Below are 27117 nucleotides of genomic sequence, written 5' to 3' on the forward strand. Positions count from 1 at the left end.
GAGTCAGTTGTTCTTCTATTGTACAAAAACGTGACTGCAACAATCCTAACATTTATATATGGATCTCATCGGGTAATAGTAGTAGAAGTAGTAGTAGTAGTGTAGGGACTGGCATTTGACTGCCTAGGCCTCACGGCCTTTTTTATGTCCACTTCAATATCTGTCTCCTTTTATTTGTGGGATACACAAAAAATTTTCTTTTAGCCTACGTGTACCGTAATTCACCCGTCAAAGTCAATAATTTTTTCTTTTAAACTGATGTTCATGTCCAGGAGATTTTGAACACATTAGTATTTTGTGTAAATTTAGTTTCAATAGGTAGTGCATTCCATATTTGTGCAATTCTATTAGCTAATGAATTTTCCCTAGGTTAGTGTTACAGTGCTCTTTGCAAATTTTCATCATTGAATTTCTTGTACTCTCATAATCTGACATTCTAAATATATTATTCACATTGACTTCATTTATAGCAATTTAACATTTTGTAAATTTCTGTTAAATCTCCTCTTAGCCTTCTACCCCTTAATGAATGCAGATTTAAGTATATAAGTCTCTGTTGATAGCTCATAGATCTGCATTCTTTTAATAACTTAGTTGCTCTTCAATAGCTGTGTCTCTTGAGGTTTGGGTGCCACACAAGATTACCATATTCTACTTGTGATCTAACCAATGCTTTAAAAAGTTTTTAAAATATATCTTTATCTAAATAGGTAAATGTTCTCTTAATTATTCCTATGATCTGGTTGGCTTTATTTATGGTATTCTGTATATGTAGCCTATGTCAAATGATAATTTATTATTGAAAGCTATGCCAAGGTCTTTCTCACTTTCTTCAATCACCGATATGTGTGACGGGACATTAAAAAAAAAGAAGAAGAAAAAAAAAAAAAAATCCTTTCTCACGTTGACATTTCTCAATGTCCTGTGTGGTATCTTCTATTATCATATGGAATTTTTTTTCTGGATTTTTTCCCCATGTGCATTACTTTACACTTTGATACACTAAAATATAGATTCCATCTATCAGACCAGTCCTGTAACTTATATAAGTCCTTTTGTAGTGTAGTATTATTTTGTGCATTGCCGTAAAGTTTAGTATCATCTGCAAATATTTTGCATGTGCTTTATATGCTTTCAGGGGGGTCATTTATGTATATTGTAAAAGACACAGGGCCAAGTATGCTACCTTCTGGTATACCACTAATAACATTTTCATTAGCTGACATTTTTCTCTCCAGTTCTACCTGTGTTCTTTCTGATAAGATTTTTTTGTCCAGTTCAGTATGCTTCCAGTGATACCATATGAAGCTAATTTTGATAAAAGTTTTTGATGCGGTACAGTTAAATGTTTTTCTAAAGTCTAAATAAATTATGTCTATAGGTTTACCCATATCTATCATTTTTGTGAGATCTTCATTTACTTCTAGGAGCTGTGTTGTACACGATGTTCTCTGTCTAAAACCATGTTGACAGTCTGCATACAGACTGTTGTCATACGTGATACTATAGCATCCCTGATTAAAAACTCCAAGATTTTACATACTCTACAAGTCAAGCTCATTGGTCTATAGTTTCCTGGTTCATGTTTTGACTCTTTTTTTATACATAGCTGTTTCGTCAGCCATCTTCCAATCTTTAGGTAATCAAGCAGATTCAAGTAATTTATTGTAAATCATACTCAAAGGAAGAGCTAACTCTGCTCAATTCCTATAATATTCTTGGGGGTCCAGTCTTTGTGCTTTGTAGGGGTCTAGGGCATGCAACTTCTTTTCTACTGCCAATGGAGTGACTCTTAAGTCACAAATATTAACATTTCCCGACCTGGAGCTTTCTCCAAGGTCGGGTAAATTTGTCAAGGTCTCTTTTGTAAACACACTTGCAAAGAATTTATTAATAGTTTCTAATGTATATATATATATATATATATATATATATATATATCACAATTATCAACAGGAGCCTGGAGGGAAGGGAAGAGGCCGAAAACAGTATTGCAGGAGAATTTCAAACTGGGTCAAAGAAATTACTCTACAACTGATCACATGTTCACATTCAGTAATGGCTTTCATACAAAATTGTTTAAATTGCATATTGTACGTTGCTCTCGATTTTGAAAAAGCAAAACAAAGCCGGTTGACTTCATGAATTCTTTTTTCTTGTTCTTTTTGGCTCTTCGAGACACAAAACTGTACATTGGTGTGCTACGTCAGTGAAATGTGGTGTCTGTCGGGAAGGGTGACAAATAAAACAGCGTAATCGACAGCAAGTTAGCGCGCTACTGACACGTAACTATGACGAACATTGGAGTGGTGAAAAAAATAGTGCTATCGGACACGGTGCGCACGTAGTGCAACTGTCACGTAGCGCTATAGTTAAAATAGTGCTATTGCGGCGATGCCGGGGACACGTACCGCTACTGAACGTAGTGATAGCGAAAATTAGCGCTATATCGGATACGTAGCGCTATCGAGATGTCCCGCTTTCTCCACTGACTGACGGACTTGAATACGTCCGTGCCCTTGCCGTGACAGACCATCGCTCAGTTCGCTCAGTGTGACAGACACACGGGACCACGATTATAGGAGGAACATCAGGCTAAAACGTCGCCCCTTATTCACAGCCCACAGCCGTGTACCCAGTATCCGTACCTCCTACTTCACCTGTCGGGGTATCGGCCCACATACAACCGCTTCAAATACATGATCATCGTTTTGGCCCACACTCAAAAACGGATCTAAAAATACGTCTGATGAAACGCGCCTGCTTGTTTTCAGTTGGAGCGGCAAATAAAAGTGAGAAGACAGAGAATAGACTGGGCTGCGACCTCACAGTGGGGCAAGGCAAAAAGTGGGAGGGGGCAGGGGGGCGGGTAAAGTCAAGGACTCGAAAAAGTGATGTGAAAGTAAATTGTTCCCCCTATTGTTCTTTGTCGTCATATTTAGTTTGGGGAACAGAGGAGTCAGTGATGATCAGTTTAGTCAGGATTCCACATTCTTCAGACGGCCTTGTCACAAATACTGACCCGGCCGTCAGCCCTTTCCACCAAACAGCAATACTGTGACTATGCCATGTCAGTTTTGGCTTTATTGTTTTAACGTGCGAACTCTGTTATTGATTAATGTGCGAAATATGTTACAGATAAATTGTTATGGACTCTCTATAAATGATCAATCGATGGGCCAAAGACTCTGTTACTGATTCGTGCGCTAACTCTGCTACGATTGAATTAATGAGAGAACTCAGTGTAATATGAACTCACTCAGTTTCAGATGAACTAACTTACAGATTAACTGATGTGCGAACTCTGCGACGGGGTTAACTAACGTGTGAACTGTGATTCAAATTAACTAATGTGCGAACTCTGTTATTATCAGTAACATTTTGTGTGTATCAGTAACACTGTGTGTGTGTGTGTGTGTGTGTGCGCGTGTGTGTCAGTGTGTGTGTGTGTGTATGTGCGCGCGCTTACAGTCCTCTCTTTGTGGGATATGTTCGTTGATTCAGTGGACTGGCTGCATTCAGCACACACACACACACACACACACACACACACACAGTGAGATAGCACGAAGTGTGTGTACAAGGAACATTTTAGGCCAGGGAATTTAGATTAAAATTTGCGTTAGGTCAAAATGTCTGCAACAAAACCGTTCTTTTTACGATAAAATAGAATAAATCATACTGATCACACTGATATAAAGTTGACCACTATAGGGGGGCTGGAACATAGGTAGATTTTTATTTTTAATGTTCAGAATCGAATATTTTTATTACTTCTGCTTGTGTGAGAGTGCCTTACAAAGAGTCGCAAGGCAAGCACATGCGAAGGTTACGCAAGCGCGGTATAAGGGGTCGTCAGAGGAAAGCGTTCAGCGCGGTACAGTACATGTGACTGACTGCTGCCGCGCTGATGCAGATCCTGTGAGCAGGTCACTGCGACAGACAACTGATTCTGAACAGTAAGCTTGGAGGGGTCAAAAGGAAAGAAACATTTTCAATTTCATGTATTTTATACTTAAGTGGTAGAAGACGCAAATCCGCCTTTATGAATGTTTTCCAGTTTTCCTACCATTCATGACATATCATAAAGAATGAAATCGGTATTATACCGACTGCAAAGGTGAATTTACGAAGGCAGTACGGGATCATTTAGTTCGTAAGTACAATTTTGTTGATATTTTACGCAATGCACAACTTGGACCGGATATACTCCATGCTCCGCTTATTAACGTGTAGAATATAAATATCTAAATATGTGTTAACCCGGTTCGGTTTCAATAAACATTATCGGCACTCTGTCCAGACAATAAATTGGGAAGTATAGAGGGCAGATGATGGCAAAATTGAACATCATGTCTTGATGTGAAAAGAACGGTATGAAACATATTTTCTTTGGAAATGAAGCGGTATTTACAAATGTGACTCACGAACCCTGGCGCAGTTGACGTCGATTTAGCGTGGGATATAAATAATAATCATAATGATAACAATGGATCATAAATTTTATTAATGATTATGTAAAACTTTGTTGTAACACGTGTAACATTGAATCCAAGTTACCTAAACTAACTTTCCCGACGCAGATGTTTGAATTACTGGATTTATAATAATGATAGTAATGAATCTATCATGCGATCCTTAGCCAATGCAGTGCATTCGAACAAAGCCTGTGCAAAATTATGTATTTTATTAATGATTACCTAAAACCTTATGACATATGTAACATGGAACCCAAAATACCTAAACTAACTCCCCCACCCTGGATGATTTTATTTATCAGAAACACTGCAGGCACTCCATTTTCACATCAATTCTCCCCAGTGTTTAACTGTTTAAAGTACTACTGTTTTTCTTATTATGAAATGGTAATTGTATTATTTATATCACTTGACGAGAGTTTTCCTCTTTATCTGAAGAATTGTGATCAAAACACCGAATTCTTTGTATCTTTCTATTCGGTCAATCAACAGAAAACTGATTAGCGTTATCCTCACAGTGAACAAATATGTAGGATTGCAGAAAAACAAAATGTAATAAAAGTAAGACTTCGAGAAAAAACAAAACCAAACAACAACAACAATAACAACAACAAACAACAAATAAAAATAAGGAATTTTATTATCTGTGTAAAGCAGAACCAAAGAACATGTGTTCCGTGTCCGAATGTGACACCTGACTTCATCTCAAGCACAACTAAACGTGAAATGCTTCAAACTATAATTAATTTTAAGAAATTCATTCACAGTCAGTGTATACTTTGGTTTTTCAGAACTTGTGTGATGTAAAATGTGGCTGTTCTAATCAAATTTTGCAAAACAATAAGCGTGTAGAGACTGACATTTTTCGGATACAACAATTTTTTTCGTTCCACACTTCGTCTGTCTTGTGAACTGATAAACTACATCATTTCGTGATAAAACTTCACCAGACAGCAAAGGCCAAAATCAAGGTAATTTAAGGGGGTGATTTTCTACTTTGAACTTTGTTGTTTGGAACTTTTTGATGCAACAAGTCTTCAACTGAAAACTGTCTTACTGAACTACATGCGTTGACTTGGTTCGAAATCTTACGCCAGTATCCGTATATTACCGCATCTCGCCATGTGTCAGAAACAGTGATTGTGCCTAAACTTAATCGGATCAGAGATAAATGTACAAACCAACCATAACGACGAAATTAACATACAGTTTGTTTGGTTTTTTTTGTCAATGTAGCAACCACGGGGTGCGAATGAACATATTGGAGATTTCCGTGTAACATATGTACATCTCACACGCTGTCGGAAACAACACATTCTCTGAATATGTGTTCAAACACACGATTGAAAGGTGTTTGTCAAACCGATTTACGCTTTCCCACGATGAATCCGCATGATTTATGTGGAAACATTTCTAATTTTGTTTACATGTATATTTTTATTGCGTCGTTTACATGCACAGAAGTAACACAGAAAAGAAGAACTGAAAATTAATATACGACGTCGATTGCATTTAAATAGTTGAATAGACTTTTCTTTCTTTCTTTTTTTTTTCTTCAGAAAATGAGTGTATGTGCTGCAGAAGATAGATGTGTTGACCACCTGTTGCAAGTAAAGAACGTGTAGTGTATTCATGAATGTGCTTGCCTTTGAATGAATAAAAATACGTCAAGAAGAACGGGTTGTTTACGTCTGTCACGCTGGTTTTCTGCGTAATATTTCAAACTTAATATAGATCAGGCCTGTATGTACTGGATTTTAATCAGGTTTGTACTTATTTGTTTCTGACCACTTCATGTTCAGACACATTGCCATGTCACAAAATGGCGCCAAAATTTTGGATGTTTTTAATAATTTTCAACACATTTAAGACACAAGAACAAACCATATTCTCACAAAATTGTTGCAGACATTTCTATAATGAATTGCAATCCTAATAACATGTGAAACATTTGAATAATCATTGTAAACACATGTTTTTTTTCTGAATCAGACTGAGAGACCCCCATTTCCAACAAAGTTCTGGAGACTGACCCATTTTCATTTTCCAGGCAGTCTTTGCTCTTCATGACTATCTCATGCACTTCATTTTGCCACCTTCATACTCCAGCCAGATACATTTTCTTTCCCACGCTAAACTGACGTGTCTACTGCGCCAGGGTTCGTGAGTCACATTTGCAAATACCACTTCATTTCCAAAGAAAAATATATATTTCATACCGTTCTTTTTACATCGAGACATGATGTTGGTCGATTTTGCCATCATCTGCCTTCCATGCTTTCTGAATTAATTGTCTGGACAGTGCTCCGACAGTGTTCACTGAAACAAACCTGGTTAACAGGTATTGAGATATTCATATACTACACGTTAATAAGCAGAGCATGAAGTATTTCCAAGTTGTCCATTGCGTAAAATGTCAACATGATTGTTCTTACAAACAAAATGATCCCGTGCTGCCTTCGTAAATTCACCTTTGCAGTCGGTATAATTACGGATTTCATTCTTTATGAAATGTCAGGACTGGTAAGAAACTGTAAAACAGTCATAAAAGCAAATTTGCGTTTTCTACAAATTTAGTATATAATAGATGAAATTAAAATTTTTTGTTTCCTTTTGACCCCAAAGAGTTCTCTTATTTTCTGTACGGTATCTGTCATCAGCCGCAGTGACCTACTAACAGAGGTATAGGACAGCATCAGCGCGGCAGCAGTCAGCCACAAGTACTGTACCGTGCTAAAAGCTTTCCTCTGGCGACCCCTTATACCGCGTTTGCGTAACTCTGGCTTGCTCTTGCCTTGCGGATCTTTGAAGAAGTGTGACAAATAAGTATTAAAAACTAAAATCTAATTATGTTCCCGCCCACCTACAGCGGTCAAGTTTATATCAGCGTGATCAGTATGATTTATTCTATTTTATCGTGAAAAGAACGGTTTTGGTGCAGACATTTTGACCATTTTTGTATCTGTCCTGGACTATTTTCTTCCTGATTCAGACAGGCCACCTGTGTCTGTGCGTCTCCACATGGCTGGTATCCCTTCCTGACACGTAACCGTAACGCAACTTTTATCATGCACACAGTGGGTGGGGTGGAGGGGATGAGGGGACTGAGGTGGGGGGGAGCCGCGTTAGAATTGGGGTAGTTGTGTACTGCTACATATTGAACTCGGTAGTTGTCAGCTGGAGATAACCATTCTATACTGCTACATATTGAACTTGGTAGTTGTCAGCTGGAGTTAACCATACTGTTCTGTGCCATATACATACAGCTAAGTAGTTGTCACATGCAGCTGTGTACAGCTAGGTTTCCAATGTATGCAGCAATAAACAACTGTGTGCTACATACAGCCACAAACAGCTCAGTGCCCCTGACACACAGCTAAATACAGCTTAGTGTTACACACAACTATATACTGATCAGTGTAACATACAGCTCAGCATGTTACATACAACTATATCCATATCAGTGTTACATACAGCTGTATAAAGCTGAGTGTCTGTGACAGTGTGTTATATACAGCTGTGTATATCTGTGTGTTACATTCAGCAATGTACAGCTTAGTGTCTGTTACTGGTATATATAGTTCAGTATATCACAGCTACATACAGCTCAGCCGTGTTATATACAGCTATATACAGCTCAGTATGTAACACAGCTATATACAGCTCAGTTGTTGTTACAAAAGCTATAAACAGCTCAGCGTTACAAACAGCTTTATATATTGCTCAGTGGTATTTACATACAGCTCAGTGTTACATACAACTGTACACTGTTTAGTGTCACAGCTATATACACCACAATAAACCTCAGTGTGTGTAACATTCAATTATTATAAAGCTCAGTGTTACATACAGCTATAAACGGATGTGTAAAATGTAACTGATTGTTACATTCAGCTATATACAACTCAGTGTGTGTTACATAGAACTGTACACAACTCAGTGTGTGTTGTATGAAAAATTGATGTAATGTGTTATGTAAACAAAAGTGTTTGATAAAGCACCCAGAGCAGATTTCTGGATAGTGTGCTATATAAGTATCCATCATCATTATTATTATCTGTATACACCTAAAGTTTGTAAAATATACACGCTGCAGGATAAAATGTTTTCTTTTTTCAAAATTCATACAGCTCTTAAAACAGGAAGGTATAGGGGAGATAATTTGAGTAATGTTGATGTACTGATAACTTGCACTGTCTGGCTCCCTTTTGTAAGCATCACTGTTAAGGTTCATAGAAAAAACAGAAAGAAAAAACAAAATAAAATAACATAAAATACATTAAGTTAATTATCTATATCAAATAAACCAAAATAAAATAAGTTAATTATTAATATCAGAGACAGTCTTCAATAATCCAACAAAGGACTCTTTCTGTCACAAACTTTGTTGTTTTTTCACTTCACAATATCCAAGTTAATTTGCTATGGAAATGGTAAACACACACACACACAAAATGAATGGCATGATAAACTGGTGGCTAAGGAGAGGAAAGGAAAAGAACAAAAAACAGATGGATGATCTCATAGCAATTGCAGTCATTGTACATGCAGAGTCTCCCTTGTCAAGTGGACATGGGACACTCACATCATGATGTCAGTGCTTCAGCAACACACCTCATCCACAAGACAACTGTGGGTTAAAGAAAACAGTTTATTTTCATCACACTGAAGACAATGCACTGGTACCACAGAAAATGCAGACAGTTTGCTACACAACATGACACAGAGCACAGACAGCGTAAAGTTTATACTGTCTGGAATGATTTCAGTCCTTTTGCTCATATTTGCTTGTCAAAACTTTAAGTTAACATCAAAGGTCCCGTTGTCTTTGATGGCATTCTGGGCAGTGAATTCCTATTCATTGTATCTATGGTTCAGGATTGGAAGGCAGGCCCTGTTATCTCCTTCCACTCATGTATTCTTCCTAAACTGAAGTCAGTTACTTATTCATACCTGGTAACATGAGAAAAATTGGAGCAAAGTGCCTTTCCCAAGGACACTAACCAGACTGCCCTCAACTCTGATCACTGGAGAACAAGGGATCAGTCCAACAGCTTTCTCACACTGCCACCTGTGAAGGTCAAAAACAACTGATCACTGGAGAACAAGGGATCAGTCCAACAGCTTTCTCACACTGCCACACTGCCACCTGTGAAGGTCAAAAACTAGTCAATCACATTTTTCAAACATCACATTCTTGCAGCTGCATTCATTCACACTTTCAAGAATCTGGTTGTTTTCAATCTTTTTTTCCAGTAAGTTACACAGTAATCTTAGCATGCTTGTATACAGATCTCAAATCACATGTATGTATCTTACTGAACGAATTTTCCTGTCATCCAAGTTTCTTTTTCTAAACTTTTGAACTGGTGGTGTTCTTGCTGTGCAAAGAATAAGTCACAGTAAAGGCATTTATCAAAGCATCAATAGATGTTCTGAATCCAATGTTTTCTCCAACAAGATCTACAGCACTGACTCACTACAAAATGTTCATGATGCCGAGGCATTTATAAATCTCATTTATCTTCATCAAAAAGAAATCAGTAATTTTAAATCTGCAGATTCAAGACACACTAATCAGTGTTAAAAAAAATCAACAACAAAAAAAGATGAGTACATTTAATCAGCTTTCATTATCAACAAATCTACAACATGTAAACATTTTGTTCAAGAGAAACAAGTACCAGTTTGATCAGAAATGATTCTGTTGGGAACTCCACCAAACCTGTATGATCAAGGTGATAATTGAAAGTCATGAAGATTGTCAATCACAACTGGAATATATATATATATATATATATATATATATATATAAGGAAACCACAATTATGTCACGGTGCTTGTCAAAAGAAAATAAGACAAAGAAAGTAACCTCAATTGCTGAAGAAATATACCATTCTGTAAGAGGTATCTTTTTTATGATTCCTCTTATTGGTAATATGACTGATGATTCCTCCACCCCACATCTCTCCATTCCTTTCTGTTGTTTTTTTCTCTGTCACCCCTCCCCAAACCTCACATCTGCTCCCTCTTCCACATCCACTGTGTGTATGTGTGTGTTGAAACAAAATGAGTATGTACGTGTCTTGAACAGACAAACAAACGAAGACAAACAAAAGAGAAGAAGACAAACAAAAGAGAAGAAGACAAACAAAAGAGAAGAAGACAAACAGAAGAAGACAAACAAAAGAAGACAGAAAAAGACAAACAGAAGAAGACAAACAAAACAGAAGACAAACAAATGAGAAGAAGACAAACAAAAGAGAAGAAGACAAACAAAAGAAGACAAACAAACAGAAGAAGACAAACAAAACAGAAGAAGACAAACAAATGAGAAGAAGACAAACAGAAGAAGACAAACAAAAGAGAAGAAGACAAACAAATGAGAAGAGGAGGAAAACAACAGAAGACAGTTTTCATAAAGTTGTGTGACAACACAATGATCGAGAAGCTGCCGAGGAGACTGACAATCAAAACAGACAGACTGGAGGAATCAGGGCAGCTCACAGAGAAAACCAGTGAATTGTGTGAAATAAGAGGCTGACACAGCTGGATCAGCCTGATCAAACACGGTGCCCTTATCACCATGGCTACTGTCAAGACAGACTGTGGGATACTGGGAAAAGAGTGTCCAAGTGTTTAAGTCCCAGCACTTGAGAGGATAAACTGACACCCTGTGCGCACCATCCACTTTGCACACATAAAAGAACCACAGCAACAAAAAGGTTGCCCCTGGCAAAATTCTGCAGAAAAAAACACTTTAATAGGAAAACAAATGAACTTGCAGAGAGAAGAAAACAAAGGTGGCACTGCTCTGTAGTGACATGCTTTCTCCCCTGGGAGAGCAGTCCAAATTCCACACAGAGAAATCAGCTATGACAAAAAGTGGTACAATATAATACAATACTATACAATACAACATAAAGTGGTCTGAAGAAACCTGGTGCTCACAGGGTCTCCTGTTTCCATGGCTGTTGTCAGGACAGAGACAGGAGCACACCATGCCTGTGTTCATTTCTGTTGACTTTTGTTCCTTTTTTACATTCCAGTCAAAACTTGAATGTGCTTGTACCTCTATTCGTACATGTATATGTACAAAAGAAAGTAGTTTTCTGTTAATTTCACCCCTCTTGTATTCATTCAAACAAACGTAAATAGAGTAATACATGAATAAAACACAACAAAAATAAACAATGTCAACAAAAATCACAAACACAACAACAAAAATAAACAATGTCAACAAAAATCACAAAAAAGTCCCAAAGGTCATGTGTGAACCAATGAATCCCCCATGCCCCACTGCCCACAAACATACACCCACCTGGCACCTGAAAACCAGTGCTTTGGGTAGATGGGGCTCATCAGTCTGGGAAGACAGCTCATCTAAGAGAAGGAAAACCTCCGCTGCCTTGCGGTGACAGACTGTGCAGAAAGGTCTTTCCAAGTTCAAAGAGACACTCGCTCAGCAGCACAAGGAAAAGAGAATGAGAAGAAAGACTGCAGCCCAGGCAGACAGACCAGCGTCATCTGTGCCCTCTGCCACGGGGACTGTCATTCCCGTGTTGGACTGGCCAGCCACACCCGACGCTGTACAAGAATAAACACCTAGAGCGCAACTCCATAGTCTTCTGAGACTGAAGGTTGCCTATAGTAGTACACCGACACACCCCACAAACCTTAACTATGAATTATTCTTCACAATCACTGATATAATCACCCCCCCGGCCCCTAAAAACAACAAAAAACAAAAAAACAATCACTGACAATCAGCCACCCCCACTCCCACACTCCACATCACCACCCAAAAAAACCAACTAAACAAAAACAAAAAAACCCCACATATTACTGTTCACAATCATTGACAATCACTCCAGTATTCCATTGCACACAGACGGACGCAGCGTGGCCATGGCAGAGGAAGGTCTACACCGACAGACTGCCCTCCCTGAAGTTGGTTTTGCCGATGAGGACGTTGATGAGGACGCTGTGTCCCTGCTGGTACTGCTGCAGTGCCTCTTTGACCAACTCCCCCATCCTGTCCTCATTGGTGCGATCCAGTCGCACGCCCTTCCCACCGTAACCACGGGCAACATCCTCGTAATCTGAGAACTGCACACAGTGATGCGATTGGTCAATTTTTTGTTTTGTGTTTGACACTTTAGTCTAGCTTTTCTGTGCCTATTCAGTATCTGTAATGATTGGTTCACAAGAGTAAAAAAACGAATACAGCATTATAAGGATGCCATATTATCTTGAACAAAATATCTAACGGGCGCAACAGCTGAGTGGTTAAAGCGTTGGACTTTCAATCTGAGGGTCCCAGGTTTGAATCTCCGTAATGGCGCATGGTGGGTGAAGGGTTATTTTTCCCATCTCCCAGGTCAACATATGTGCAGACCTGCTGGTGCCTGAGCCCCCTTCGTGTGTATACGCAAGCAGAAGATCAAATACAGCACGTTAAAGATCTTGTAATCCATGTCAGCGTTTGGTGGGTCATGGAAACAAGAACATACCCAGCATGAACGCCCCTGAAAACGGAGTATGGCTGCATACATGGCAGGGTAAAAATGGTCGTACACGTAAAAGCCCACTCATGTACAGACGAGTGAACATGGGAGTTGCAGCCCATGAACGAAGAAGAAGAACAAAATATAGGTCAATGGACCAGCAAGGCAGAAAACAGGAAAGAGACAACAAAAAGAAAAGGACAAAAAAATAACAAAGGCAGCAATGAGCAATATAATAATGGAAATTTCTGACAGATTTTCTAGGAGTGGATGTTACTTATTCTGAAAGAGCCCATGACATCCCCAATGGGGGATACAGTCATGTTTGACAAGAAGACCAAGAAATCCTCTGTCACACATGACAGACATTCTGGTCTCGTGTCAAAGCCACCTCTGACATTCATCTGACTGGAATACCTTGGAACTTTTCTGCTCTGTACAGACAGAGAAGAGAGAGAGAACTCAGAATATTTTAATTCAAGAATTAGGATATTAGGCACGGTCTATTCTTCAAATCTGTCCGAGAGACAGACAGACACACACAGAGAGAGAGAGAGAGAGAGAGAGAGAGAGAGAGAGAGAGAGCATGCAGAAACATATATATCCATGGTCTGCACTCTTACTCTACTGTACCAGTTTACATGATGGCAAAAAAAGTCATGGAATGGGGGTGAGAACAGAGATGTAAGGAAAAAACCCAAAGGATTTCTATGTTGTTGTGACAGTTCCCATAAGGTCATTATAGCAGCAAAGGCGGAGTCAAAATGCCTTAACGGTGACATGAGAGACTCACCGCCAGGTCACAGGCCACACTGCTGTTGAACATAGGCACCTGTTCCCGGGCAATCTGAGTCCACCCGGCATCATTCCCCACCAACGCTAGCACTGGGGTCTGCCCAACACACAACCCCACCCCCACACTGTATTATGGCCAGGTCTTGACCCAAAGATTCCACACACATCTGTGTTCCAACACTCATCTGACACACTTATTCCACGCACATGTCTGTGTTCCAACACATCTCACACACTGATTCCACACATATCTGTGTACCAACACACATGTGACACACTGATTCCAAACATGTCTGTGTACCAACACACATCTCACACACTGATTCCACACATATCTGTGTACCAACACACATGTGACACACTGATTCCAAACATGTCTGTGTACTAACACTCATGTGACACACTGATTCCACACACACACCTGTGTACCAACACATACACACACACACACACACACACACACACACACACACACACACAGAGACACAGAGACACACACACACACACACACACACACACACACAGAGTCCCACCTTATGCCTGGTGAAGGTGTCAAACTCAGCCACACTGTACCCCAGCGAGCCGTCACCATAAATGATCCACACCTCTGACTCGGGCCGACACAGCTTGGCTCCCAGGGCAAAGCCCCCGCCCACACCCAGTGTCCCAAAGGCCCCGGGATCCAGCCACGTCAGAGGTCCTCGAGGCCTGGCCAGTCACATCATCATCATCATCATCATCATCATCATCATCAGCAGCAGCAGCATAACGATAATAGTACATTTATATAATGCTTCTAAACCTCTCAAAGTGCTGTCAATAACACATCAGACAACAGAAAGCACACAGGAACACACACACACACACACACACACACACACACACACACACACAGGACATGGTAGTGTGTTTGCTTCACACAGTATTGTCTATACTGACAAACCAAGCCAGTTTCTTTCTTGAGAGCTGAGAAAGATGGGAAGAATCAGTGCCACAACCATTTAATAATCTGAAACAAACTCCTATGTGTGTACAGCATTCTGGGTGGTGGTGGTGGTGACCTGAGGATGTATGTAGCAGCGAGTCACAGTATATTATGTGTAAACAAAACAATAATACCAAGACAAAATCCTCAGTGTGTACCTGAGGATGTATGCAGCAGTGAGTCACAGTATATTATGTGTAAACAAAACAATAATACCAAGACAAAATCCTTGGTGTGCACCTGAGGATGTATGCAGCAGTGAGTCACAGTATATTATGTGTAAACAAAACAATAATATCAATACAAAATCCTTGGTGTGTACCTGAGGATGTATGCAGCAGTGAGTCACAGTATATTATGTGTAATCAAAACAATAATATCAATACAAAATCCTTGGTGTGTACCTGAGGATGTATGCAGCAGTGAGTCACAGTATATTATGTGTAATCAAAACAATAATACCAATAGGAGGAGTTTGTATTATACTCCATGTTTGGTGATACATATACTTACCATGTCAAACTGATGCAAACTAGGCCTATCGGTTTGCTCTGCATGGCCAAATTTTGCGCGGCTAACAGTGAAAAAACGAAGCAGATGGGATGGACCGCAGGGCAGCCCTCTCCTCTCCTGGAATGTTAGAGAGGCGGAGAACGGCATCACGCCGCGCTAGCACAGTACTGAAGTGAAGGCTGGTAGCTGTGTCTGCAGCTGCCGTGACACCAGATGCTACCCTATTGCCAAAAGTGTTTAACCTCTGGTCAGTGAAGAGGCCAGGCGGGACAGAGGAAGGAGACCACGTGTCCTGATTAACCGGACGCTATTCCCACAGCTCATTGGCCCTGTGGAGAAATGCGTCGAAGAAGGTATAAGCCGTGGAAACCTCGAGGAGGCAGCGGCGGGCCAATCTGTCCCACTCTGCTAACGTTTTAAAGGATAGAGTAGCTGAAGAGGGGAAGGTGGTGTGCTGTGAGACCAACATCCTGTCCTGCACGAAGGGCTCTGCTTCCCTGTAGGCAGGGTGGTCCTGTGTGTACCAGGACCACACCCCTCCCTTGGAGGAATCTTTAAGGAACTTGCCCGGGGAAAAAGCGCCCGGGCAGAGAGGGACTCCCTGCCTGGAGGAGGGATGGAAGCAGCACCCCTGACAGTGTGGGCTGGCTTATTAAGCCATTCCTGCGCCATTTCTGGCACTCTGAGTCGCCTTGTGGTTCTGGAGTTAGAGTCACATGGCCTAAGGAGGGTCAAGGGTAACAAAGTAGCCTGAGGGACTGATTCGGCATGCGTGACCCTATTGGGGAGGGTCAGTTCAAGCTTGGCTAAGTCCGAGTTTGGTTCAGGCTGGTCCCTAGGGAGGCGTGGGCTCAATCTGTCCCCCTGGGATGGGGGCGAAGAGTGCTCATCCACTTGTTCGTCTTCATCCGAAGACAGGGGCTCCCACTCTTGTTTGCAGTCCATCCCCTGCTGGATGCCATCCCAAGTGGATGTACCCACTGGGGCATCCTGTGAGCTGTGGTCAGCCTAATGGGATGAGCTGGGACGATGCCGAGCAGGGACCATGGCCGCAGCTGTTATGTCCTTGACGCCTGAAGCGGGTGGGGAGCATGTGGACCGTAGGTCCAACCATGCTTGGGATGGTGGGTGCCACACCTTCTCAGAGAGGGCGTCCCTGTACGCAAGAGGGACCCATGAGTGCTGTGAGGGGACAAACACCCACTCATCTCCCTGTAGGACCGAGGGCTGGGTAGGTGGGAACTGCAGGCTCCCCCGGGCTGAGCGGGGCCCCTTGGCAGCCATCGGTCCTGACAAGGAGGCTGTTGTGACCGTGGAGGTCACCTGTGGGTTGACAGAGGCCCGATTTGTGGACTGAGTGGCAATATTGGTTGAGGAGCTCGACCTGACCGACAAGAAGTCGATCCCACTTGTTGGGGCTGTGTGTGTCAACCTCTGAGATGTGCTGGGTTGGGTCCGGTGGGGAGCAGACAAGGGGTTGGCCCCTGGTCTTCCCGGCAACCCAGCGTGCACCATAGGTGCGCCCCAGTACAGGTAGAATGGGGGTAACCACCCGTGGGCACCAGCCATCCTGTGACCCCAACCCCAAGGGTCACTGGCGCCTTGACCTCCATGAAGAGAAAAACCTGGCCAAATCGGAGGGAGGTCAGGACCGACTTAGGTGTCAGTCCCGCTGTAAGACGAGCGGGCTGACTGCCCGGAACCATCTGACACACGCGGGCCTCCCCCAGCAGGGGAGACCGGCCGCATAGCGGGAAGACCTGCAGAGCAGGTGGCCATGTGCCCCGAATCCCCTCCCGTGGGGAGACTGGGGTGGCTTAGCCCGGGGTGGGCAAAGTAGAGGTCACACCCGGAACCAAATTTTTCTCCCCCGAAGAAGGAGGTGGGGGAGGGGGGTCGACAGAGAAGGGAAGAGGGGGAACAACAATGGGGCCCCTGAGGGCCGTCTCCGAGTGGGGACCCGGGTAACGGCCAGGCGCGGCCTGCCCTTGGGAGTTCACGCCTAGCCGCGAGTCCCCATCGCCAAGAGAGGACTTGCCACTCCCCTCTCTCCCTGCCTCGCACTGGGACACCTCAGGAGGCGACGCTCGTACCCCTTTCTCCCCAGTCCCCTTCATGACCGTTTTACTGGTACGAGAGTCGCCTCCACGATCAGCATCTAAAGACGCATCGCCGCGGTCCGTATTGGGAGGAATCATGAGCTCTGGACCTGGGAGAGTCTCTTGCTGAGTCTCAATCCCAGCCTCATGATCCCTGCCTTCGTGGGATGGCATACGAGGCATGGTACCCACGCTTAGGCACCCAGCGAAAATCCGACCCCAAACAGAGAAAGGAAAGACAGGATCGACTTAGAGGTAGAGAAAAACGAATGAATCGAGGGGGCCGAGTCGAATCGAGTACACAGAATGTAAGAATACAATAAAGACAAGCCGCATGCAGCAAAATAAGGCCAAATGAATATGCCCAATACAAAATCCTCGGTGTGTACCTGAGGATGTATGCAGCAGTGGCCACGAAGTCACCGCCGTCAGCCACCATGATGGTATTGTCCCCCATCAGGTCCTCCACTGTGTGCAGCACCTTGAGGGGGTTCAGGTGGACATCCGTCACCTCCTCCCCCTTCTCCCTGCACACACCATCATGTTACTTACAGCCCTGTGCACAATTCGTCATATTACTTACAGCCCTGTGCACAATTCGTCATATTACTTACAGCCCTGTGCACAATTCGTCATGTTATTACAGCCCTGTGCACAGACCACTAAACTCCTCTCCCTTCTCCCTGCATAGACCATCATGTTACTTACAGCCCTGCCAATCACTAACTCCTCCCCCTTCTCCCTGCACAAACCGTCATGTTACAGCCCTGCCAATCACCAAAACTCCTCCCACTTCTCCCTGCACAGACCGTCATGTTACTTACAGCCCTGCCAATCACTAAACTCCTCTCCCTTCTCCCTGCACAAACCATCATGTTACAGCCCTGCCAATCACTAAACTCCTCCCCCTTCTCCCTGCACAGACCATCATGTTACTTACAGACCTGCCAATCACTAAACTCCTCCCCCTTCTCCCTGCACAGACCGTCATGTTACTTACAGCCCTGCCAATCACTAGACCCCTCCCCCTTTTTCCTGTTTTCATGGAGTCAGCTGCAGAATGTTGGCACACCACCACCACCCTCACTTTCATGTAGACACTGTATCAATGACTCTGTGTGAGTGTGTGTCTGTGTGTTGCTGAATGTGTGTTTACATGTACATGCTTAAGTAAACCCCAAGGAATGGTTTCTGAAGAGGGAGAGATTTTTACATTCTGTCTTCGGTTTACATGCAAACCAAGTAACTTTCTTTTACAGTAACGGTTCATTTCACTCCCTGACTCTGGCTGACTGAAAAGACATTAAAAACATTGACAGCTGGTGAAAATTACTGGAACAAACTCTGCTGAAGACATATTTTTCTTGTGTTTGGCAGAATGCGAAAATGTTATGCTGATTCATATTAGATTTCTTTGTCTCAGCTCCTTTCTACTTTCACTCCGTAGTATAAGTGAACTGAAAAAATTTGTCTGTGATGAGAGTTCATAACTAATGAGAATTTCATCCTGCTTTCTCAGCCTGCAGTTTGATAGCTGTGAGTCACATGAACACAAAGAAAACAGCTTTGTTTCATTTATGTACGAAATTCAGTCACTGTTTATTTCATGCTGAATGGTGTCTCCACCATATACAGCGCTGATGGCAGTGGCTTATTTATGAAGCACTGATGATGACAAGGAACCTCAAACTGAAGTCTACTCAGAACTGTCATTTCCTTTTCTTTCACAGTGCCATGGTGCCTGAAAAGACAGATTTATTCATTGCAAAACGTACATGGAAATAATGAAGGAAACAAAGCCTTTTCTCTGGTGCAATGGAATAACCCTTACTGGTTCTTCTTTTCTTTGTCCAGGTCTCTGCTGCGGAGCAGTGCCAGCCAGTCAGGGTCACACCTGTAACCCTTCAGCCCCTGACTGATGGCCTGCATGGCACTGCCCACGTCTGCCTGCATTGCCACTGTCGGATTCCAGAACATGTCCGAGTTCTGCAACACACCACCACCACCATGGTAATCAACAATATTGTTTCATTCAAGAAACAGATTGCTGTACAATTTGTGCATGTTTGTGTGTTTGTGTGTGGTGTGTGTGTGTGTGCAAGCATGTGTATAATGTATGTGTGTGTGTGTGTGTGCACACATGTGTGCATGCACACGCATGTGCATGTGTGTAAGTGCTTGGGCATGCATGTGCTGTGTGCGTGTATGTGTGAGCATGTGTGTGGGTGGCAGGGTGGTGGATTTGGGGGTCTATTTTTGTGTGGTGGCCATCTGGTACCTTGAGCTCCATAAACAAATATCAACACTAATGACCAGGGCTACAGAGGACACATAACTATCAGTCCCTGATGCTTTAAAAATGGATAGGACACACTATATGTTCATTAAACAACACATAAAAAACATGAAAACCATGTACTGAAGCTTCAGTCTGACCCCAGGATTGTCATACAAAGAAAAGTCGTTTCCCTTGGCCACTGCTTGAAACCTGGATGATTTTGGTTAGGAGGTTGCCTGACTTTGCATGTACAATTGATTGGAATGTGTAGCACATAGTGACCTTCTGAAGGTAGACTTGGGATCCTCTAGAACTGCTATAAAAGAGTGCCTGGGACCCCTGCCCATTACTGAAGGGTTGGGACCTTACCTTGTACAGCTGGTCCTTGTCCCTGTTGATGGCGATGATCTTCGACCTGCGACTCAACACCCGCCCATAACCCAGACGGAAATCACACACCGCTCCTGACAACACAAGCAGAACAACAACATCATGCTCACACTTCACAGTAATTACATAAAAGAATGCTCACACTTCACAGTAATTACATAAAAGAATGCTCACACTTCACAGTCATTACATAAAAGAATGCTCACACTTCACAGTCATTACATAAAAGAATACTCTTCCGATTCCAGAGTGCTGACAATTCCTCAGAGAAACAAAAAATCCCAAGGTCAGTGCTCTTTGTCCTATCATGGCCCAGTGGTGTGGAACGAACTGCCCTTCTCAGTTCATCACATGGACAGTTTCAAAGTCTTTCAAAACTCACCTCTTTCATACTGCTTATCATCTCATTAATCGATGTGCTTCTTGAACTTGTGCTGGTTGTGTGTGTGTGAATGAAAGCTTTGGTTTTCGTGACACTCTGGAAGATTGTGTGTTTAACAAGATAAATAGTGCAAAGGGTGGCAAGGGGAAGGGGAAGAAAGGTTGTAAAAAGTCCAGTGACGATTTTGACAATGACGCAATTGCTAATCGTGTCGCAGAGCTGCTCGTCCCGATGTTGTCGTCATCGTTAAAAATTATTTTGGAACAAAGTCTAAAGAACATTTTATTAACTATTGTCGATGCTGTCACCAAACAGTTTAATCAAGACGTTGAGGTGTTGAAAAAGCAAAACCTCCTTCTTCAGTACAAAGTAGACAAACAAGAACAATACAGCCGACGAGAGAACGTTAAAATCATCGGCATTCCAGAACAAGACAACGAGGACCTGGAGGAGGAAGTCAGTAAAGTCTTCCAGGCTGCGGGCTGTACCATCAAGCCCAGTGACATAGCTGTTGTGCACAGGTCTGGCCAGAGGAAGACCAACAGCCACAACTCCACTGTTTCCCGTGGCAACGCTCCCGCTGGCCGACCTGTGCTGGTGAAATTTGTGTCTCGGCAGATGAAGGCGACGCTGATGGAGAAGCGACGTGCCCTGAAAGAGACCCAGGAGTTCAAGAAAGTCTTCATCAACGACGACCTGACTCCTCTCCGCTCCAGACTGCTACACGTGGCAAAGCGCAACGAGGCAGTTGACAGGGTGTCGACAACGCATGACGGTCGGATCCGCTGTGTCCTCAAGAAGACGCCGGGCCAAACTACAAACGCCAAGGTCGTCCTGATTGACAACCCTGATGACCTGTTCCACCTTGGTGTGGACAGTGTAGACTTTGAAGCTTTGGGTCTTCAGCATGTTGTGGGATAGGGGTGCGACGGAGGGCAATGCAGTTTTCTTTCAGAAAACGGTCAAGATTTGTTACCTGACAGTTTTGTTGATTGTTTTAATTCACGTGATTGTTGTTCTGCTTTACATGATTCTTCTGTGAACTATTCAAAAAGCTCAGCTGGTGAAAGACATAACATAAGCTTTGTATCACTCAATGTTTGTGGGTTGCGAAGTAGGTTAAAACATAGCGAATTTGTTACACACATTAGTCAGTTTGATGTTATCTTATTAACAGAAACAAAAACAGACAAGCAAGATCACTCATTCCTTGAAAATGTTTTCTATGAACTTGGGTATACAATACATGTTTTCAGTCGAAAATGTTCATCGTACCAACGTTCAGGTGGTGTTGCTTTTGCATACAAAAAGAAATATTGTAATTATATTACCACTCTACCAAACAAAGACAGCAACTCAACATGGTTCATGATAAAATCATCTTTAACGGGATATGATAAAGATGTGTGTGTTGGAGTGGTTTACATCCCTCCTGAAGGATCAGTGTATAGTAGTGTTGATATGTTTGATGATGTTGAAAACATGCTCTTTGATATACAAAGTAAATATGATTGTTACATTCTGTTAGCAGGTGACTTTAATGCTTATACAAAAAATTTTTCAGATTTTATTGATCAACATCAGAGTGACAGTAGAGGTCCATTCCATGATTTGATCAATGTTTTAGATGAGCAGTTATATCCAATTAAGTGTAGACATAATCAAGATAATCGTCGACCAAACAACTATGGGTATAGATTGATTGACTTGTGTAAATCGTCTTCATTGTATATTCTTAATGGAAGAGCAGGGAGAGATGATGGAATCGGAATGTTTACTAGTAATGGCTGTACTGTGGTTGACTACATGATTGGATCCCCCTTTTTGTTCACAAAAATAACAGATTTTACTATTTCCCCTTTTGATGCTTTATTATCTGATGTACACAGTCCGTTGATCTTGTCTCTGGCTACTGAGTGTCAAATATTGAACCATAAAAATCATACTGATATGGCTGTCATACCATGTCATAAAAAATGTGCCACATCAAATTTAACAGGTCAGAATGAAATAATACGAAAATGGGAACACGAAAAGGCTGCTTCTTTTCAAGAAAATTTGTCTAACGCTGAGATTACACACTTAAATGACGCAATCGATGCTGATGATATTGACGTCACAAATGATAAACTCGCAAACATTCTGATTCAGACGGCAAAAGATACTCTCGGGACATATCAGATTCGTACTTCTAAGACAAAACACAGAGATAGTCGCAGCTGGTTTGATTCCACATGCAAACGAAGCCGATCAGAGTATTTTAAAGCTAAACACAGAGTAAAAAAAAGAAATTCTAGTAAAAATAGAGACACGCTGGAAAGAGTCAGCAAAAGTTACAAGTCCGTTTTAAAGAAAGCAGAAAAGACGTGGAGAAAAAAGTGGCACAGAGAACTACGAAGTTTACGCAAAAGCAATTCAAGAGAACTATGGAATAGAATTAAAAAGAAAAAGAAAACATCATGTCCCATAAACTTAGAAGACATGTTTCACCATTTCAGCAACCTTAACGTTAATGATAATGAACATATTGACAGTACAACGGCAATGCACATGATCAATTTAGAGGATAATGATGATATTTTAAATGCATGTATTACTGAAGATGAAATTACTTCAGCCATCAAAAGACTGAAGAATGGCAAAAGTGCCGGTGAAGACATGATTCGTAATGAATATATCATCAACAGCGTTCCTTTGCTGACAGAAACATACTGTAAATTATTTAACAAGATACTGGACGAAGGTGTTGTACCAGAAAAATGGGTATCCGGCTTGATATTGCCATTGTATAAAGGCAAAGGTGATACACTTGACTGTGATAATTATAGGGGGATAACTTTGCTCAGCTGTGTTGGAAAACTATTCACTACAGTGTTAAATGCTAGACTGACTGATTATATCAATACAAACAATATACTTTCAGGAGCCCAAGCAGGATTTAGACAGTCCCATTCTACATTAGATCAAATGTTTGTTTTGAAATCACTTATTGATATTTTCTCCATGAAAAAGAAGAAACTTTACTGTGCTTTTGTTGATTTTAAAAAAGCCTTTGATTCAGTTTGGAGAAGTGGGTTATGGCAAAAACTTGTTCATGAAGGCATGAATGGTAAAATTTTGCGTGTCATAATGAACATGTATGATAGAATTAAGTCATGTGTGTTTTTAAATGGTGAAAAAAGGAGGAGTTTGTATTATACTCCATGTTTGGTGTTAAATATACTTACCATGTCAAACTGATGCAAACTAGGCCTATTGGTTTGCTCTGCTTGGCCAAATTTCGCGCGGCTAACAGTGAAAAGACGGGCCCACCGCTCTCAGCCAATCAAACGCCTCTAAAAACTATAAGCGCTTAATCATTCCGTGGCCATGAACAAAAATGCCCCATGAGAACCACGGCGGAGACGCGGGGACGGACGGGCGGGCATTCGAGTTTGACATGGTAAGTATATTTAACACCAAACATGGAGTATAATACAAACTCCTCCTTTTGGTGTCATATACTGTACCATGTCAAACTGATGCAGAATTTAAAGCAAATGGAGGAGGGCAACGCCTACTGGTTCATATGGGGAGCCCTTGTAACTGAGACGGCAGTGTTAGCCGCGACAAAGGAAATCCCCTTGGAACCGTCAGCCCTGGTCATACGGAAATTCCTGAGGTAGAAGTTGATGAAGGGATTCTCAGACGGCCAGAAGGCTGCCTCCAAGACATGCTGCGTTGGCACTGAGTGCTGGAAAGCAGCCGAAGTAGCTATGGCCCGCACTTCGTGTGCCCTGGGATGAAGACAGCTGATATCCCTGTGTGCATGAGAGTAGGCTCTACGAATGACTTGGGAAACCTGGCGGGAAATGGTGCCTGCAGCAATGTCTTTCTTGTAATTCTCATTGAGGGAGATGAGCAGACACCTCTGAGAAGAACGCCTATGGCGAGACCTATCCCAATAATATTTGAGACACCGAACAGGACAGGTGCCTATCCTCATCATCTTGGGCAAGAATATCAGACAAAGGTCTGACCCTCGGAGAGGGGGAAGGAACCTCAGGGTCTTGGTTCTTAGCCAGAAACTCTGGAAGGAAACGAATAGTGATGGAACCATCTCTGTGGAAGGCCAGATCTTGTGGCATTCCACTAAGCCCATGCAGCTCACTTCTACGACTGCCTGTGGGCAGCCACAGAAGGAAAGTGGTCTTGAGGGTGAGGATGTCAAAAGGAATAGTCCCCAATGGTAGGAAGGGCTGTTTTCGAATGAAATCCAGCACCAGGAACAAGTCCCAGAGGGGCACTCTTCTGGGGTCTCTAGCTTCCTTCAGAGGGGCACCCCTAGCCACCTCTCTGAGCAGGCAATCCGCTTCAAAGGCGGAACCACCTAGCTGTTTGCATTGTGGTACAGAAGGCAGACCTGTACCCTCGCACAGAACTAGCAGACAGGATGAACCGAGGAGCAGAGAGCCAGAAAGTTGGCCAGCTGCATGCTCGTAAGGTTCGTAGGGGTAATGCCCTGAGCTGTACACCACCGCAACCATATCTTCCCACGAAAGTCATACAAAGTCTCCGTTCCCTGCCTCCTGCTCTGGTGACTATGGAGAGGAGGTCAGAGGAGGCAGACCCCTGGGTCAGCGCAGCCGACACAGAGGCCGACCGAGGGGTCGAGGACTTCAATGGTGATGCTGACAGTTCCGACCACACAGCAGCCATGCGTGCTGGTGGAGCAGTTGAGGATTGGAATGCGGAGTGCCCGAGCGAGGCTGCCTCAGCAGATGAGATTTGGTTTCAAGTTCCAGGGGTGGGAACATGTGTCAGGGACTGAAGGTCCGGAAACCAGGTCTGGGCTGGCCATTTCGGCGCAATGAGGATCAGCTGTGGGTGTTCCAATCTGTCTTTCCGTATCACCTTGGACAGAAATGGAAAGGGAAGAAACGCGGAGGCAATCAGACTGCTCCAATCTAGAGAGAGAGCATCCACTGCCCACGCTTCTGGGTCGGCAACCGAAGACACGGAAGTGGGAAGTCTCTTGTTGAACAAGGTCCACCATCGGCCGAAACCACTGTTCCCACACCCCCTGAAGGCTGTCCTTGTCCAGGGTGCACTCTGTGCGCATGACACTCTTGGACCTGCTAAGAGCATCTGCCAAGAAGTTGGTTTTTCCTGCTCAGTGTCTCGCTGAAAGTGCAATGCCCTTGCTGTGGCACCAACGGAGGAGAGCCTCAGTCCGCATTGAGAGGTCTGCCGAGTGCGCTCCCCCCATTTGTTCACATAACATGCGACCGTCGTCTTGTCCGTGAACAAGCGGATGGTCTTGCCAGTGGCCTCCCCCATGAAGTGCAGGAGAGTCCTGCGAACTGCCTCCAGTTCCAGAACATTGATGTGGCATAGGCGCTCCTCCGGGGACCAAGTCCCTGCTGCATAGAGTGAGTCCATGTGGGCTCCCCAGCCCAGGGAGGAGGCGTCTGTGAAGAGTGCCACCTGAAGAGTAGGTGGGGCTAAGGGCACCCCCTGTGTCCAAAGGGGGTGATTAACCACTCTGATCTCACCTCGAGGAAACACTCGCCCAGACATATCTGGGTATCCCATGGCTGAGTGCTCTGGGACCGGCGTAACCTCAGTGCCCTCTGGAGAGGGCGCTTGAGAACCCTGTCCAGGGGAATGAGAGGTGCCGTGGACTCCATCATGCCCAAGAGGGAAGAAAGTGTCTGCACTGTATCTTGGGAGGAGTGGCGCCAGTGGCTGAGGAGGCCTGCCAGACGGTCCCAGTGATCTGGCGCCAGAGAGACTATCATAGACCGCATGTCGAATCTCATCCCTAAGAAGTCGAAGGACTGACATGGGGACAGATCGCATATCTGCTGGTCCATGAGGAAGCCCAGTTGGGAGCAAAGGTCTAGAAGTCTGGCCGTATGACTCAGGCACAGGGCCTGCGACTGGGCCAGGATAAGCAAGTCGTCCAGGTACTCACAGAGACAAATGGATTCCGAGCGGACGATGGACACCAATTCCCACACCACCTTGGTAGACAGGAAAGGGGCAAGGGACAGACCAAATGGGAGGGCCGGGAACTGGAACCCCTTGTCCCTCCACACGAACCTCAGGTACCGACGGGATGCCGAATGGATGAGTATATGAAAATAAGCATCTTCCAGATCGATAGAGGTAGGCCAATCACCTTGTTGGATGGTCTCCCGAATCTGTGCCTGTGTGTCCATCTTGAATTTGATTTTGGGGAGGAATTTGTTGAGGGGGGACAAGTTCAAAACTGGTCTCCACCCTCCCGAGACCTTTGGAATCACCAACAACCAGCCGTAAAAACCGGGGCCCGGGTCCGAGAGTTGAGATATAGCCCCATGAGGAGTGGGTGCGATATCTCTTTTTCTAGGACGCTCTCCTGCTCCGTCGAGCTGGGCACCTAAGGAGGAGGAGTGGATCTTTAGAGGGGGGAGATCCTCCACCCAAGACAGCATGTACCCCGACTCTAGCACCGACATAATCCCGTCGTTGAGTCCCAGAGCACACCACTGATGTGCATGCCGGGACAAGTTTCCTACTTGGAGGGGCTGAACGACTGGCGGTGCTGAATCGGGGCCCAGTCATTGGGGGTGCTGCCTTCTGGCCTTGGGCATGGCCGGTCGGCTTGGACAGACCTAAGGTGGTTTATTCCTCTGCCACTGATTCGGCACACGCTGCCTTGACAGG

The 27117-nt window shown here is 43.5% G+C and overlaps 1 protein-coding gene across 1 annotated transcript in view; it reads right to left on the bottom strand.

Moving 5' to 3' along the window:
* Positions 1 to 10719: 10719 nt before the first annotated feature.
* The window catches only part of LOC143286847 (2-hydroxyacyl-CoA lyase 2-like), a 52359-nt gene continuing 35961 nt past the window's right edge, over positions 10720 to 27117 (bottom strand). The window contains exons 11-16 of the mRNA XM_076594681.1: positions 20025 to 20119; positions 19209 to 19363; positions 17767 to 17904; positions 14314 to 14488; positions 13779 to 13877; positions 10720 to 12587 (exon numbers count right to left, since the gene is read on the bottom strand). Coding sequence (XP_076450796.1) covers positions 12402 to 12587; positions 13779 to 13877; positions 14314 to 14488; positions 17767 to 17904; positions 19209 to 19363; positions 20025 to 20119 — 848 coding nt within the window. The 3' untranslated portion in view covers positions 10720 to 12401. The remainder of the gene's footprint in view (positions 12588 to 13778; positions 13878 to 14313; positions 14489 to 17766; positions 17905 to 19208; positions 19364 to 20024; positions 20120 to 27117) is intronic.

Source organism: Babylonia areolata, chromosome 10 (assembly GCF_041734735.1).
Source record: "Babylonia areolata isolate BAREFJ2019XMU chromosome 10, ASM4173473v1, whole genome shotgun sequence".
Lineage (NCBI taxonomy): Eukaryota > Metazoa > Mollusca > Gastropoda > Neogastropoda > Buccinidae > Babylonia > Babylonia areolata.